The following is a 16,812-nucleotide window of genomic DNA, read 5'->3' as shown; positions in this document are numbered from 1 at the left end:
ATTGTAAGAATACAGTATATAATACAAAACACACAAAATCAGTGTAAATAGACTGTTTATGTTATCCTCAAAGCTTCCGGCCAACAGTAGACTATTAGTAGTTAAGTTTTGGGGGAGTCAAAAATTAAATGTGGATTTTCACCTGCATGGGGTGTCAGTGCCCCTAAACCCCCCGTTGTTCAAGGGCCAGCTGTACTTATTGCTGTTTTCAGGGATGAAAGAGAAAAGGTAAAAAATGCTGAACCAATTTAGCTGAGCTTGTCACAGCTCTTCTGGTTTTCTCATTGAACGGCTGTTATTATTCTGCGCCTCTCCTCCCTTTCCTTAGCTAACCTGATTAACTGCGACAGTCAGCACATACCTGACGGCCTAAATCCTGGACCAGCATGACACAGGAGGGAGTAGCTGCTCAGAGGAAGAGAGAGAGGGAAGGGAGAGTTTGTATGTACTTCCTCCTAGGCCTGTCCATGTGTCAGATGACCCCAGAGGAGACCTCAGCTCGTTCCTTTTTCCAGATGGCAATGCAATTTCTACGACCCTTCTCTTTCTGGCAAAACGAGACAAGGATGAAAAGTTTGGGTGGCCCCAGGCACGGGTGAGAGGAATCTGACCTGTCCAAGCACAAGGTGCAGGTGAAGATTTGGGGGTAGGAGGAGGGAGTGAACAAACAGGACAGCAGGTGGGGAAATCTCTAGCTGCTGCCCATCTGGAGAGAGCCGTGGCCGCTGTGCCGGTGGGGTTGACTGTCCAGAGGCAGCGAGTTGCTAGTGCCTGGTGGACAGAGCAGGCACCGTCGGCCCCAGAAGAGTGCAGTGGCCTCTCCGGGAGCCAAAGACAGCCTCTGCAGGAGGAGGGGGCCTGTCCAGACCTGCCCTGGCAACCGCGTCTTGGCCACAGGGAGGCACGATCTCCAGCAATTGCTAAGCCTGTTTCCCTTCCCAGGCACAGGGCTTGCATTGGAGCACAGGGCTTTCCCACAGGCCCCGCTTAGTGTTTATTTTTCATCTTTCGTTCTGAAATAAAAGCTTCCTTAGCATGTCCACAGATCTGCAGTCTGGCCCAGCCTGCCTTCCCAGCCTCCTCTTAGCCCATCCTTGCCCTCACTCGCTGCACTGCAGCCCCGCTGGCCGCCCCCTGGCCGCCCCCTGGCCTTGGGCTCGCCATGCTCCCTCCTGCCTCAGGGCTCTTGCATGTGCTCTTCCCTCTGGCCGGGATGCTCTTCCCTCTCACGAACCCATTGCTGAAACAGTGTGAGGCCTCTCTTCCGATTTCATTGGCTGAAACGCCTGAAACCACAACTGGGATCCAACTTCCTCCTGGCATGGGCCGCTGGGGATCCCTACTGCACCCTCAAGATGAGATTGCCTAGTGTTTCATTAAGATTGTGCATTAACCTATTATCGAGATGTGGCACTTCCCTCTTTCCAAACTTCTAGATACCGTTTTCTGTTGGGAGACGGTTGGTTTCTAAATGATATTTATTACATCTAGGAGAGCTGATAGTTGAGCATTGCGATATTTATGAATGAATGAAGAAGCAGAAAGAACATCCCCATTCCTGTTGCATTTAGCACTGGCTCATGGGCCAGCGTGTCCTGTGGTCTCTAAGGGGGTTGACATGAAGGGGTTATGTGATCCTTTGCCACATGACAGCAGCCGAGTTGGAAAGCTGGTTTCATAGAGTAACTGCCCACATTGCCTTCACTCGACATTGCCCCGGCCCTGAGCCTCCCCGCTGTGCTGCGTAGGCCACAGCACCCCAACCACTGGCCCCGCTCCCTGAGGTCTTCCTCTGAGCCCAGCAGCCTGGTATGACCTCTGCTTCCTCTCACCCACGTGTCCTTTTCATTCACTCACAACCTGGTATCTGCTGTCTTGCCTGCAGTTTAGAGCTTGATGTTTGGAGAGTCGAGACTATGTTATTTCTCTTTGTTCTCTCCACTGTGCCGGTCCCCGGGGCACACAGTAGGTGCTGGGTAAAAATTCAAGAGTAGTGAGTTGTTTAAGATCTAGAGACAGTGATGGAAAAGTGACTCTTTTCCTCTTTCTCTCTAGTTACAAGTTATTCCCAAACTGCGTCCCTTCCTTTGGGTTCCGCCACCTGCTGCCTCTCACAGACAGAGTCGACAGCTTCAACGAGGAAGTTCGGAAACAGAGGGTGTCCCGGAACCGCGATGCCCCCGAGGGCGGCTTCGATGCCGTACTCCAGGCGGCTGTCTGCAAGGTAACTTTCCTCTCCGGTCCTGTCCCTGCGTGGGAGGTCTAGGAAGAGAGCATCAGGGTGGGCATGGACACTGCCTGTAGGAGAGGGCAGACTTTGAGCCGCCCCAGCATGTGGCTTCCATGTCAGAGGATGAGCTCAGTGGACCCTGGGAAATCTACAGCGGTCAGCGTGGCCGGAGCTCAGGGATGGATCCGGCTGGCGTGTATCTCTCTGTGTGTCAGGGTGTGGCTGTTGCAGTGGGATGCTGTCAGTGCCAGGAGACAGCTGTTCTGTGTTTATACATTTGGCTTTTAGCATCTCTTCAGGGGAAAAAAAATAATAAAGGTCTAGCCAAATGCATGGAAGCTTATCGAGCTTCCTGGCCCAATTTTGGTAAACCTTAAATATTGCTCTGTGGGGGGATCCAGCTGGAGGGGAGAACTGCATGTCATCTCTGGTTGCATTTCTGTTTGTTTGTTTCTCTCCTGCTTCTCTGTGAGCTATGAATCCAGAGGGAAGGCATAGACTTAGGTCAGAAATGAACTCACGCTTTGAGAGGTTCCAGTCTCAGCAGAGTATATCATTGGAATGTTGGTAATGACTTCTTCTTAAAATAATGGTCTGCTGTCAAAACAACCCAGTAACAACAACAAAGCATAAAATCACTCTTGAATTTGCTATCCCAATGCATACTTTTGAAAATTTTCCATAGTGGTCATCACAAAGCACATGTAACTGGCAAAGCTTCCTTGAAGCGTTAGGCGGGCTCGGCAGCGGGGCGGGGGTCGGGACTGCGGTTTGGGGAGGGCCGGGGAAGGAGGCTGGGACTCCGTCTGGAGAAGCTGTATCAGCAGCTGCTGTTCCTTCACTAGGTGATAAGCACTTCACTGGCCACTTACACGCTCTGATCCTCGAGGGCCTGTGCTCAGTGTGGCTCGCTCTTTTCCTCCACTCACTCCGTCAGGGTGACAAGAGAGCCAGTTTCCTTTCTGAAATAAAAAACCGAAACAGCGGACCGTGAGGGCTAAGGGGAAGGAACAAAGTGAAGAAGGTCCTCTTCTTGGTCCCACAGCTGGTCACGTGCCGCGTCCTCGGGCCACCCTGGAGAGGAGGGTTTCCCAGAGGCCCCAACCAGGGTGGCTGCAAGTAGCCCCTTCCCAGCTGCTAGCAGAGCCAGAGGTTTGACTCAGAGGTCCCCGATGCTTTGTAGCCGTCTGAGAAAGTGAGATGGAACACAGCTAGAGTGTGTTCAGCTCTTAATCTCTTGAATGCATCACAAAATAGACAGTGTCTAAATTTGCTTCAGAAAGAAAAATGGTATTTTGACTGGCATACATCGATTGTATGAGGCGTCTTCAGAGACATGCTGCCAAATCCCACTTCTTGGCAGGGACGAACAGTGCAGGGAAAACATAGGTTGCCTCTGTCTTCCCGTCTTGAGAATTTTGTGCATTTGGGGGCAGGAGGGAAGAAATCACCTTTAAGGCTCCGGGGAAAGAACCTAGTGACAGGCCTAAGCAATGTCCAGTGATATGACTCTGTTAAATTTCCTTCATGGGAAGGGCATGACTGGATGCTTAAAGCACAGGCGTGCAGCTCCATGCCCATGCCGCCTTTGCATCGGAGGAGGCGAAGGCCCTCCCTAGCTTTCTATGGGGCAGGGAGCTGTGGTTTAATGTGCACTTTTGAATCACTTGACTGACTTAGTCGAGGAGGCGATGTTTCCTTGTTTTGCCTCCCGCCCGTGAGCTGTGCATTGGGCTTCCCTGCCATGCCCTGCCCTGCCCACAGCTGCTCGTTCTGACAGGCGGGGTGAGAACTGCCTGAATTACAGCTCAGAATTACAACAGGGTGTGCGTGAGAGCTTGCATCTCCTTTGATCTCCCAGCATAAAGCCCTGCTTCCTGCATAGAAGGTGTCTGCACACCTTGGCTCCCTGGCTGACGATGGCAGGAAAGACTCATCCTGGGGAAGTCAGGAGGCCCCTTCGATGCCTGAGGTTGTATTTCTGTAGCTGGCAGGAATGTCAGTTTTTCCTTTCAAGTGACAGCTCCTCTCTGCTTTAAATGTCCATTTGACAAAGAGGAAAAGAGATGAGGGTTTATTCCCGGCCTCTGGCACTGCTATCCCAGACTCCATCCCTGCCTCTGCGTCCAGCCAGTGACCTCGAGTCGGTTCCTCTGACTCATGTGAGGCCCTTTGCACATGCTGTTTCCTCTGCCTGGAATATTCCTCCTCTGTTCTCTGGCTCTTCTTTCCTTTTTCATTAGCAATCTTTATTTTGTAAGAGCAGCTTTAGGTTCACAGAACTATGCAGAGAGTACCGAGAGTTCCCATATACCTCCCTCACCCCCCACAAAAAGCCTCCCCCATTGTCAATATCCCCCCCTGGAATGGTATATTTGTCACAACTGATGAACTTACAGTGACACATCATTGTCGCCCAAAGTCCCTAGTTCACACTGGGGTTCACTCTTGGTGTACATTCTGTGGGTTTGGACAAAGTGTAATGACATGTATCCCCTATTACAGTATCATTCAGACTAGCTCCACTGCCCTGGACACCCTCCATGCTCTGCCTATGCAGCCCACCCTTCTTCTCTGAACCCTCTTTTCTTTTCCTGTCTAATCCATGGCTACCTCTGGTTGAGATCTCCGCTTCCTTGTCTGTGCAGGGGGAGCCCTGCCCGATGGGTCCTCCTGGCTAGGTCAGAGTCCCGAGCACCAGACCCTCGGCCACATGCACCCAGCTCCCTTGTTATTTACTTTGAGCCACGCCCTGTGTGCGATCTGTTCCTCCTTTGAGGCAGTAAGCTCTCTGAAGACAGGGACCTGTCTCTTTCTCTCCAGACGTCAGGTGCGGCTGTTTCCTCGGAGTCTGTTTTGCCGCCAGGAACCACGGCTGCTTTTGATCTGTGGTCGCCCCTTCCAGCCTGTGTTCTGAGCCATGCACCCTCCATCCCCAGCACCAGCGGCTCACTGCCTGGCACATCACAGGTTCACAGTACACATTTGGTGAAGAAACAGATGCTCTCTTCTTGCAGATTTCATTGAGCTCCCGAAGTCCAGGAGCCCCCAGGCCCACCCTCTCATCACACCAGGTGGCCCCCATGTCACCATGCTTCCCATACGTCCACTAAAGCAGATGGGAAGTACTGTTACTCGGCAGTACTTTCCCACTCAGAGCGTATCTGTCAAGCCCCCAGTAAGTGTGCAGTGGCAGGTGGGGTGACGAAAATTAAAGGATGATGAGAACAAGTCCCTGTGCTCGGGGATTTGATTTGAGCTGGCAGATCCACCAGAAAGTCAATAAAAGAACCTGTTTGTAAACATTAGATGGGACCGTATGAAATTATTGTCATTGGCGGTGCACCTTTAAGCTGCATTATAATGGGCTACCATGACCATGAACTCTATCATGGGTACTCATTTGTATGATATTTGGCTATTGATAATTTCCTCTACAGAAATAGAAAACTCCTGTGGTTCAGCCTTACACATCCCAGTGTTTCTCTTCTTCAGTTTAGGTTGGACTCTCCATGGAGTCCGCATCCGGCATGTCCTGCTCACCCTGCTGGGGCTGGGGCTCAAGGCGAATGTCTAAATCCTGAGTCACAGGCTGAGATTTCTTTTCCCCAAGGAAAGAAATATTACCCTTTTGCCCTTAAGTTCAACCACAGAACAGATTTAAAAAAAATTTTTTTTATTATAAAATATGGATAGAAGCAGGAAAAAAAAGCTATTATTGAGAACATGTTTATTGTTACAAAGTGACAAAAATAGGCTTGAATGTCAGTAAGATTGGGGGATCACAGAGGAATCTAACCTTGTGTTTTCATTATGTGTTGGCTGGAATTCAGACTCCTCAGCACCCAAGCTCAGACCCCTGGCTGGTCACATCAGCTCCCTTTCCTTCCTCATCTCCTCTCCCAAACCTGTTCTGTCTCTCTCAGTGGTTGCCTGGAAGGTTAATGTACAGTGTTTTATTATGATTTTTGACAACTTAATTGAGTTCTCACCGTGTGCAAGCTGCCACGTTAGGTGCTGTGAGGGATGCAGAGATGAATGGGCCACAGCGCCTGTCCCCATGAGCATCATTTCGGTTGGATGATTGACGTCCATACAGCATCTCAGGTACCAGCTGAGTGCACAGACTCTGGAAGGCCTAGTCCCTTAGGACCCAGCGGTTGAATCACACCGCTCTTAACCTTCAGGGTCACCTTGGCTTCTTTGCTTCCCCATGTTTGCCCTGAGGCTCTGATGCTGATGATGCTATTGATAACTTGGCCAAATGCTTTGCGAGAGCAGGTTCCACGCCAAGCATTCCACAGAAGTTATTTTAGTTAATCCTCTTAAAGTGGTTTTACTCTCCCCTCCTGACGAGGAAACAGGCCTAGAAAGGTTGAGTAACTTCTCAAAGGCCTTACAGGTGGAAATGACAGAGCCAGAGATGGGACTATACCCACCAAAGCCAGTGCTCTTAATCCTGACATTAGAGTACCCATCGCAGGAAGGGAGAGGGGGAAGGAGTGTGCTTCCAGAGGGAGCAAAGTCCTTATCTAAGGAGCCATTTCCGTTTCCCACGTGACCCAGTTTGCAGGACTGAGTCAGTCCCGAGGGAAGACAGTTGCACATGCTACTGTGCTCCGGAGCTAAGAACTTCCTGTTTATCAGGACACTACAACAGCTCTGGCAGCCTCGGATTGTCCAGGGAGACCCCAGTCCCGTCCGGGGTCAGTCTGCTGATGGAGGCCAGCCCGTTGAATGAGCAAGCTTATCTTTGCCCTTAGCTCCCCTGTCTGTGAAATGGGAACTCTGATGTCTGCCTGCTCATTCATAATTCAGAGGGCGTCTCAGAACCATGGGCTCTGCTCTCTGTCTCTCACCCACAGTGCGGTGGAGACACTTTTTCAGATGGAGGGTCCTTTACAGCAGTGAGGGAGAATGTGGCCGTTGACTCTTCAATGACAGCTGGGGCCCACAGGCCGTGTCGTCAACATCTGGCTAGAGGATCCGTTCATTTGGGTGACCGTTAATTTTAATTAGACGGATTGACCTTGAGATCAGAAAACCCAGGCATTTAAAGGTAGTGTTTCTGTCATCACTGAAACTGCTCCCTGGATGAGCGCTGTTTACCAGAGAATATCGTGAGCGTTGTCTCCCAACCAGCCAGCCAAGGCGAGCCAGCCAGCCTACGTTCAGGCACGTGTTCACCTGTTTTCTAAGACTCTGAGTGGGGCCTCAGATTTTCTCAGCTTCCTAGGAATTGATGTTCTAGGGCTCTCCCCTGCACTCCCCTGCCTCTCTCACTTGTGGGCTGTCATGGTCCCTGTGTGAGTCACTGTGAAATGCCTCAGGGGACCCACGGCTTCCGGGGAGCCCCTCGGAAGATTCAGCTGCCAAACACAGGATATGCACTCCAGGACTCGCCAGCCAAAGTCCCAACCCTGCTTCCTGGCACCGTCAGACCCCACCGAGGGGGCTGTGTCCACCTCTGGGGGCTGTGTTTAAGACAGACGCTGATGACGAGAGCGAGCGAGCGGAGGGGCTGAGTGGATGGTGCTGAGACTGGCACTGCGTCCTTGGGGCGGGGTTAAAGGTTAACCAGGAGGAGGGACACCCCAGGAAGCAGCGAGTGACCTGACCTCAGGTAGCAGTGTGGAAGAGTGGTAGACTCCATGTGCTAGGGCAGCCAAGGGAAGCAGGTTTGAATCAACATAAAGAAGAATTTTCTAGGGATCGCTGCTCAGTAGTAGAATAAGCTGCCAGACGTGGCAGTGAGTGTGTGTGGGGACCCTGCCCTTGGAGTGGGGGTGCCACACGGAAGATTTCTGCATTGGCTGGAGCTTGGACAAGCCAACCTCTGGGGTTCCTCCTAAACGTTAGGTGCCACTATTTCCTCTGAGCCAGTTTTTCTCTCCAGTACCCACTGGTGCTTTTGTTCTGTACGAGTCCCTTCCAGCCTGTCTTCTGTGGTTCTTGGTGGTGCACCTCTAAGCTGCATTACAATGGGCCACCGTGACCATGAACTCTATCATGGGTGCTCGTTTGTATGCCAAGCTCAGCTTGCTTTGAGCTGATGCTGAGAAAAGCTTTCCCTGCTCCCGAGGGCTTCCCCACGGAGTCTCCTTAGCCTGTGGGTGAAAGTCCAGGTGGGGTGGGGCCGCTGTACAAGAGGGCCAGGGACAGACTGCAGGCAGGTGGGGAGGGTGGAAGCCTGCTCTAGTCCCTTGAGTGACCTTCCTCCTTTCTCAGATTTTGCAGTCCCTGAGTGACTCCTTCCAACCCTAGAAACCAAGTTGCCCACAGGCCAGAGGCTCATGTCCTCAAACAGAGAAACCACATCCTGCCTCCCTGGTCCTGATTTCTCTCTCCTTTAGCCCCACACTCCAGAGCCAGATGTTGGAGATGAACAAGCCAGCAAGTCTGTCTTCACTCTTGGGAGGAGCCAGTTTTTATCTCTCTTCTCAAAGGCTGGAAGGCTCAGTCTTCCCTCTCCACTCTTCATGGACCACTTCCTCTTCACCAGTTCACAGAGTCCCTCATCGCCCTGCCTGACTTCCAGGCCTGGCTGCCCAGGTCCTCCAGGAACCATCCCACTGGCTACCTGGCCCCTCTCCCCTCCCCCACCCTGCTGAGCTTCTTTCAGACAATCCCGTGGCCCTGTCGCCCTTTCTGCAGTTGCCATTAGTTTTCTCCTATCTTAGTGCATGGCAGGCGATTTGATTAAATGTTTTTACTTATGATAGCTTTTTAGTGCTTCTCATATTTATATGTTTAAATGGAGATGTTTGTTAGAGCCCCGGCTGGTGTGGCTCAGTTGGAGGAAGTCGTCCTGCACACTGAAAGGTCTAAGGTTCGACTCTCGGTCAGGGCGTGTGCAGGAGGCAGCCAGTTGATCTTTCTCTCTCACATCAATGTTTTCTTTTCTCTCTCTCTCTCCCCCTCTCCCTTCTTCACTCTCTAAAATTAATAAAGGCATGTCCTCCACGAGGATTTTAAAAAATGTTTAAAAAGATGTTTGTTAGATTCCAACGCATATTAAATAGCTGGTGGAATTGTGAGCGAAGCGATTTAAGATGTGAAGACATTGTGAGGGAGGTTATTCGGTACCCAACCCCGCTTTTGTTTATGTGTTCATTCCCTCGCTCCTCACTGAGTGCTGGGGATGTGCCAAGGCGGAGCTCTTGTTATTCTGGGACTGGGCCCTGCACCCCTTCTCTTCCCTCAGCTCCCGATCTCTGCTGCTTTCTGAGCACAGAGCAGAGTTTATGCAGATTCTCTGCTGAGTTCCTACTCCGAGAAAGTCGTCTCCAGCCCCAGCCCTGGGCTGGTTGGTCCCCACAAAGCTAGAGGGTTTGCTTCTTGCAATCTGGATGGAATCAGAGATTTGGGGTGTGGTGATGGCTCCCCCAGCCACTGATTACTCCTGACACTTGTGTCCAGAGTCCATGGATGGCTGCTTTGCACATAGCATGGCCGGGCCACCTAACCATGTATCCGGCTCACCTGGACCAGCTGGAGTAAATGTGGGTCACAGAGCACCCTGGGGTGACAGAGTGCAGGCTTGTGGCCAGGCGGGAGGTGAGCCTCAGGCTTTGCTTGCTCACCAGGTGTGTTTAGGGAGGGCAGGGGAAGGTGCAGCCCAACCTGGAGGCTCCATCTCAACCCAGGTCATGGGAATGCACTATGAGAGAGAACTCATGGTTCGGGACTGGGTGCATGCTGTTAGGAGGCCAGGGCAATGTGATGGAAAAGACAATTCCGAGGATTCTAGGACAGGCATTTGATGGTCCCGTTGCGCAAGTGGGAAGCCTGGAGGGCAGGTGATTTGGAGGGAAGTTGGTGCCGTGGCTTCCAGTAGGCTGAGCTCTGGGTGATGGCTCAGATCTGGGAGTGAAACTCGGGAGGAAAATCAAGTGGTAGCGGATGTGATTGTGAGTCGTCCAGGCAGATGCGCAAACTTGGATACATCTCTGTAGGGGACAGTGTTACCTTTGACTTCGTCTGAGTGCAGGGAGAGGAGATGGAGCCAGCAAGCAGCCCGAGCGGCCTGGGGGAGGGGGACGGTCCCGGGTTCCAGAAGCCAAGGGCAGGAGAGCTCAGTGGAGGCCCTGGTCAGCAACAGAGAGGCCACAGGAGCACGGCCTGAGGATGTCTGTGGGGCTGGTGACAACCTCAGGCCAGGTTCTCAGCCTGGACTTCATGGCAGACTCACCCGGGAGCTTTAGAAACCTAGGTGATAGGGCTGCAGGTGAGCCCAGTTATAAGAGAACCTCTGGGCACCAGCATTGTGGAAGCTCCCCAGAGGAGCCTCCAGTGCTGCCGGGACAGAGCCACTGCGGTGTAGGCAGGGAGACGGAACTGAGAATCACTGTCTGGGAGACGGAGAGGAAAAGGTCATGGGGAGAGGTCAGATCATAAGGAATTGAAAAGAGGAAATAGAGGCAATAAGTCCATTAGGTTTGGGAAGGAAGGAAGGAGGGAGGAAGGGAGGGAGGGTGGGAGAAGTAATGAGAGATTGGCAGAGTAGCTGAGTCAAAAGAAGGGTTACTAAAAGTGAGTTATGAGCAGATTTCTTTAAAAATTTTTTATTGATTTTAGAGGGGGGGGGACGGGGGGCGGGAGAGAGACAGGTAGACATAAATTTGTTGTTCCACTTATTTGTGCATCATTGGTTGATTCTTGTATGTGTCCTAACCAGGAATCAAACCCACAACCAGGCGTGTCGGGACAATGCTCTAACCCTCTGAGCTACCTGGCCAGGGCCGGTTATAAGCAGATTTTTAGGCACAAGGAAAGGAAGCAGAGAGACTGACCATCGTACACATTCTCTAAAGAGGGTGGGATTCAGGGGCTGCGTTTCCTGGTGGAGTGAGGAACGGAGGGAGCCCTCTTTCAGTAAGATCGGAGGAGATGCTAGGAGGCGGCCCTTGTATTTATGAGGCATCCAGGATTGTGGAGCCAGACACTGTGAGAGCCCAGAATAGGCAAGAGGCAAGTGCTGCTACCTTCCTCTCTGTTGGTGACAGAAAAAGCGAAGTCACCTCCTGGAGCAAGTGTGGAAAGTGAGTGTTTGAAAGCTGACACAGACCTTGTGGTGAATTTGATGCAGATGTGACTGGTGAACAAAGAGGAAATGAGTGAATTGCAGCCTTGGCCAGACTTGAATCCAGCGGGTTTCTATCCCGCCTACCCCTGACATTTTCATCTAAGGGCTGACCTCAATCACGTTGAATTAAATTGGCCTTTAAAATTGTTGTTTTTAATCAGAGGCACGGAGAAAAGTTTAGGTCTTTAAAATTTTTTTCTTAAAATTGTTTCTATAAAAAGAGAATATAGTTAATCTAAAACTTTGAAAATGCTTGTATGCAGAAAGGGCATAAACATTACCCATAACCCTGCAACCCAAAGATAAGGTTTAAGATTGTATGCTTCTGGACTGCAGTCTCAAGTCATAGATTTTCAATACTGAAGACAAAACCTGTCGTTCTTGACTGTTTACTTAACATATACAGGTGCTGAGCTGGGTGCTCTTTTAAACCATTTTGTTTAACCCTCTGGACAGCCCTATTGTATGGGTACTTTTATCATCTCCTCTTTAGAGCTGAGAAGCTGGAGCTGGGAGAGATTAAGTAACTGGCATAGGATCACTAAGATCAAAAGGACAAGCAGAGGCAGATGTGGGCTGAACTGGATTTGCCAGACATCTGAGCCCAGACCCCTGACTGCTGTGTGGATGCTGCCCCAGAACAAAGAACATGTATGAGTGGTTTTCCCAGCCCATTACTAATGCTCAGTCTATTCATGTGATTTGTTGTATTTAAACAGCTCTCTGAGCAAACCAAGACTTCTTAAATACACACACACACACACACACACACACACACACACACACACACAGCTTTATTGAGGTATAATGGATTTACAGTATACTACCCATATTGAAAGCGTACAGTTTGGAAATGACATAGATATGACATATAAACACACCTGTGAGATATATATATATATACCACAGTCAAGACAATGAACATACCTTTGCCATTTCTCCCTCCTGCACCTCCTATCCCCTTACCCTAGGCAGCTACTAACTTGCTTTCTGTCACTATACATTAGTTTGCATTTGCTAAAATTTTCTAAATACAGTATAGACTCTTTTTTGGCCTGGCTTATTTCACTTAGCACAATTATTTTGAGATTAATCTGTGCTGTGGAGTGTCTCCATTCATTTCCTGTTACTGAGTAGTATTACATTGTAGGGATGTCCCACAGTTCATTTCTCCATCTGCCTGTTGATGGACATTTGGGTTGTTTTGGATACTTACAGTTTTTGCTCATCATAAAGAGAGCTGCTATACATGTGTCCGTTCGAGTCTCTGGACGTGTGCTTCCATTTCTCATAGGCCAGTTCTTAGGAGTGGGAAGCCTGGGTCATTTGGTAGGTGCTTAACTTTTTAAGTAACTGCCAGTTTTCCAAGGTGATGTGTGCCATTTTACATCCCTCCTGGCAGTGTATGGTAATTTCATTTCCTCCACATCTCCATCAACATTTGGTGTGATTAGTCTTTTTTATTTTTTTAAATTGAGATATAATTGACATAACACTGAATTAGTTTCAGCAGTACAACGTAATGATTTGATATTTGTATATATTTCTAAATCATCACCATAATAAATCCAGTCAACACCCATCACCACACAGTTACAATTTTTTTTGGTGGTGAGAACTGTAAGAGCTACTCTCCTGGCGACTTTCAATTATGCAACACAATATTGTGAACTGAGGTTACAATGCTGTTCATTAAATCTCCGGCTTATTTATTTTATAGCTGGGAGTTTGTACCTTTTGATCCTCCCTCTGCGTCACCCATTTCACCTTTTTAATTTTAGCCATTCTATTAGGTGTGTGGTGGAATCTTGTGGTTTTAATGAACTCTTTGGTATGCCATACTTCATAGTCCCTGTAACAATTGGAGCCTCCCATATCAAGTAGTAAACGAAGTGAAGAAATGTGAGAATTATTACTAGTCTTAGAGTAATAATTACAGTTCTTCTTTAGTTCTTTTTATGTCCTAAGTACTTTTAAATGCATTATGTCTAACTCCAGCATCAGCCTTTCAAAGTGGGGTTGTCTCCATTTTATAGGTGACAGAACTAAAGGCTGAGAGAGGTGAGGAGGCTGAGTCGGGGCCTCGCAGTTAGAGCAGAACAAAGGTTGAACTCAGCCTCATCTGTTCCAAAGCCCACATACTCTGGCCTCTATGTTATACTTCATTTTTAGTGTGTTTTTCTTTTTTAAAAAATAAAAACCTATTTTTCCACTATTACCCTCTGCCCCAAACATGGAATACAGAACTTAAGACTTGAAAACAGATAGCTCTGCTGACCTGGCAGTCAGTAGGAAAATTATTTTGAATGTAAACTCTTTGTGGAGTCACCACTTGTGAAAGCTCCAAGCCGCAAAGCCTGGCCGAAAAAATAAGCCTGCCCTGACTCATTCTCTGCCGTCCAAGTCCGGGCCCAGTGTGTTCACATCACTTACATAACCAGGGCCACTTCAGAGAAAACAGGGTTTATGATTGTTATGCTGGGCCACTCGTCATTTGTGGAGCTATTTCCATCTCAGATTCAACCTTTAAGTCCAACAGGCATTGACCTTGTGTTCTGGCAGTCATTGGTTGAGAGCCTACCATGTACTTTCATGAATTGTCACATTTATTACACACACACACACACACACACACACACACACACACACACACACACCCCTCTCTTCTCTCCCTCTGTGATTGGGTAGTTCAGCTTTGTGGGTAAGAAATAGGCAGTCTGAATCTGCCTCTCAGCTCCTTGCTGGTTCAGTGACCTTGGGCTAGTTACTTAATGTCTCTGAACGCCAGTTTCCTCATCTACAAGATGACATGACGTATATTACCTACTTCACCAGGGTTGCAGTGAAGATTAATGGAATAATGGAGGTGACCAATAAATGTTAGGTATTATTATTTCTATGTTACTGACAAGCAGGATGCTTTTGAGGTGTTTAGTAATTTGGCCAAAGCTGCACAGGTAGTTCAGGCTGCAGCAAAATTCAAATGCTCATCTGCAGGTTCCACACTGTTGTCTCCTCACCACCACCTCCTGTTAGGTCCCCACAGGTCCCTCGGAAAGCTGGCATGGAAGAAAAGGAGAGCAAGGCTGTTAAACAGCAGAGCCAACACCCAGAGCCCAGTCTTGGCAAAGTAGTACTTGCTAATTAAAGACAATTTGGAAAAAAGGAAAAGAGATTGCCCAATATCTTAACCCCAACCGCATTTGGTGTATTTTGTTTTACTGTCTTTTTAGTAGAAAGTGATGCTTGTTTCTTGCATAGTTTGCAACTGCAGTGCTGTAGTCTTTATTTTTTACTTTATTTGTACATGTTTACCCATAATTTCATACTTTTCATGAACATAATTTCTTATGGCCATAGAGGAGTTATCTTCATGAACTTATCTGTTCTCAAATAGTGGGATGTTCATGTCTTCCTCTTTTTTTTTTTTGGTCACTATTGGTCAAAATACTGTTTTGTGTTTTTCAGAATTCGTCTTGCTGAGAGTCCCCTGAAGTAGAATCACTGAGCCAAAAGCTATATTCCTTAGTAAGGGTTTTTTTAAAAGTCGGGTTTATTAAGGGATAATTTATAAAGTAAAATTCACCCATCTTAGGCAAGAAGTCTTAGAGCCTCCCCACAGTTAAGCTACAGATTATTCCCATCACCAGTATCCTAGTGTCCCTTTGTTGTCTATCCGCCCTTCACCCTCAGACTTTGGCAACCATCCATCTGCTTTCTGTCCCTACATTTTTTTTTTTAATATATTTTATTGATATTTCACAGAGAGGAAGGGAGAGGGATAGAGAGCCAGAAACATCGATGAGAGAGAAACATCGATCAGCTGCCTCCTGCGCACCTCCCACTGGGGATGCGCCCGCAACCCAGGCACACGCCCTTAACCGGAATCGAACCCGGGACCCTTCAGTCCGCAGGCCGATGCTCTATCCACTGAGCCAAACCGGTTTTGGCTGTCCCTACATTTTTGTATTTTCCTGAATACTAGGTGAATGGAGTTGGCACAGCGCCTTTTGAGTCAGGCGTTTTTCACTTAATGCTTCTGAGATTCATCCAACCTGTTGTGTCTCGGTCGTTTGCTTCTCTCATTGCTGAGTAGTATCCCATTGTACAGGTGCACTGCAGTGTGTCTCTGTGTTCACCACTAGATGGGCGTTTGGGTTGTTCCTAGTTTTGGGCCATTCTGAATAGCTGCTATGAATATTTGCACAGAGGTTTGTAGGTAAGCGTAAGTTTTCAGTTCTCTTGGGTAAATGCCAAAGAGGGGGATTGCTAGGTTGATGGTAAGCGTGGATATGACTTTATAACAATTTGCTGAACTGTTTTCCACTTGCTGAGACATTCTGTGTTCTCACCAGCAACGATGAGAGTTCCATTTTTCCACATCCTCACTGTTACTGGGTATTACCAGGGTTGGTTTGTTTGCCATTGGAATAGCTATCTCATGATGGTTTTAGTGTGCATTTTCTTAATGACTTAATGATGGCAAGGATCCTTTCGTGTGCTCATTTCCATCCATAGCTCTTCTTTGGTGAAATGTCTGTTCACCTCTCTACCTTTTTAAATTCAGTTATTTGTTTTCTTATTATTGACCTATGAGAGTTTTATATATTTTATCAAATTGTTATTTTATTGCAAATATTTTCACCCAATCTATGCCTTGTCTTTTCATTTTCTTAATGGTATCTTTCAAAGAGCAGCTGTTTCTAATTTTGATGAAGTCCAGTTCATCAGTTTTTTAATCCAATGAACTATCTTATCTAAGGAATCTTTGCCTAGACCAAGGTCACAAAGGATTTCTCTGGTTTTCTTCAGAAGTTTTATAGTTTTAGGTCTGTGATCTACTCTGAGTTAATCTTTATATTTAGTGAGATGTATGGGTTGGGCATTATTTTGCTTATGGGTGTCTGATTGATCCAATACCTTCTGTTGAGTTGGCCATGTAAGTGTGGGTCCATTTCTGGCTTCTCCGTCCTGTTCCACTGGTCTGTGTGTCTATCCTTCTGTCAGTACCACACTGTCTTGATTACTGTAGTTTTACAAAAAACCTCGATCTTAGGTAACGAGTCTCCCAGCTTTGTTGTTCTTTTAAAAAATTATTTGGCTAGTCTTCATTGTTTGCCTTTCCGTATAAATTTGAGAATCAGATTGTCATTTTCTCAAAAAGGTCTTCTGGATTTTGATTGGGATTGTGTCAAATCTATAGATCATTCTGAGGAGAAACAGCATCTCAGCAACATTAACTCTCCCAATCCATGAAAATGATCTCCCTGTCCATTTATTCAGGTTTCTGGTTTTCTCTAAGGTTCTTAAAACACCTGGTCAAATTAAAGGTTGGTCTTCTACTTTCAAGTGAGGGTGTTTATTGCTGGGCCCTTCTGGATAACAAAGCCACAATTTTCCTTAAAAAAACACCTTGCTGGTTTATACTCTCTTGATTCTGCTTTATCTCCCATGGATTTCCCCCCTCCCTTCCACACTCCATGGGTTATAATTATTG

The 16,812-nt window shown here is 48.0% G+C and overlaps 1 protein-coding gene across 3 annotated transcripts in view; it reads left to right on the top strand.

Annotated features, from left to right (window-relative positions):
- Positions 1–16,812, top strand: part of ITGB5 (integrin subunit beta 5) — a 103,857-nt gene that overhangs the window by 37,929 nt on the left and 49,116 nt on the right. For all 3 annotated transcript variants that reach the window (XM_080657370.1, XM_080657371.1, XM_080657372.1), the window contains one exon: positions 2,056–2,224. In XM_080657370.1, coding sequence (XP_080513496.1) covers positions 2,056–2,224 — 169 coding nt within the window. The remainder of the gene's footprint in view (positions 1–2,055; positions 2,225–16,812) is intronic.

This window comes from Plecotus auritus, assembly GCF_963455305.1.
Source record: "Plecotus auritus genome assembly, chromosome: 2".
Classification (NCBI taxonomy): domain Eukaryota; kingdom Metazoa; phylum Chordata; class Mammalia; order Chiroptera; family Vespertilionidae; genus Plecotus; species Plecotus auritus.
Note: the sequence above shows the minus strand (reverse complement) of the source record. Positions and strands in the feature narration are given on the sequence as shown.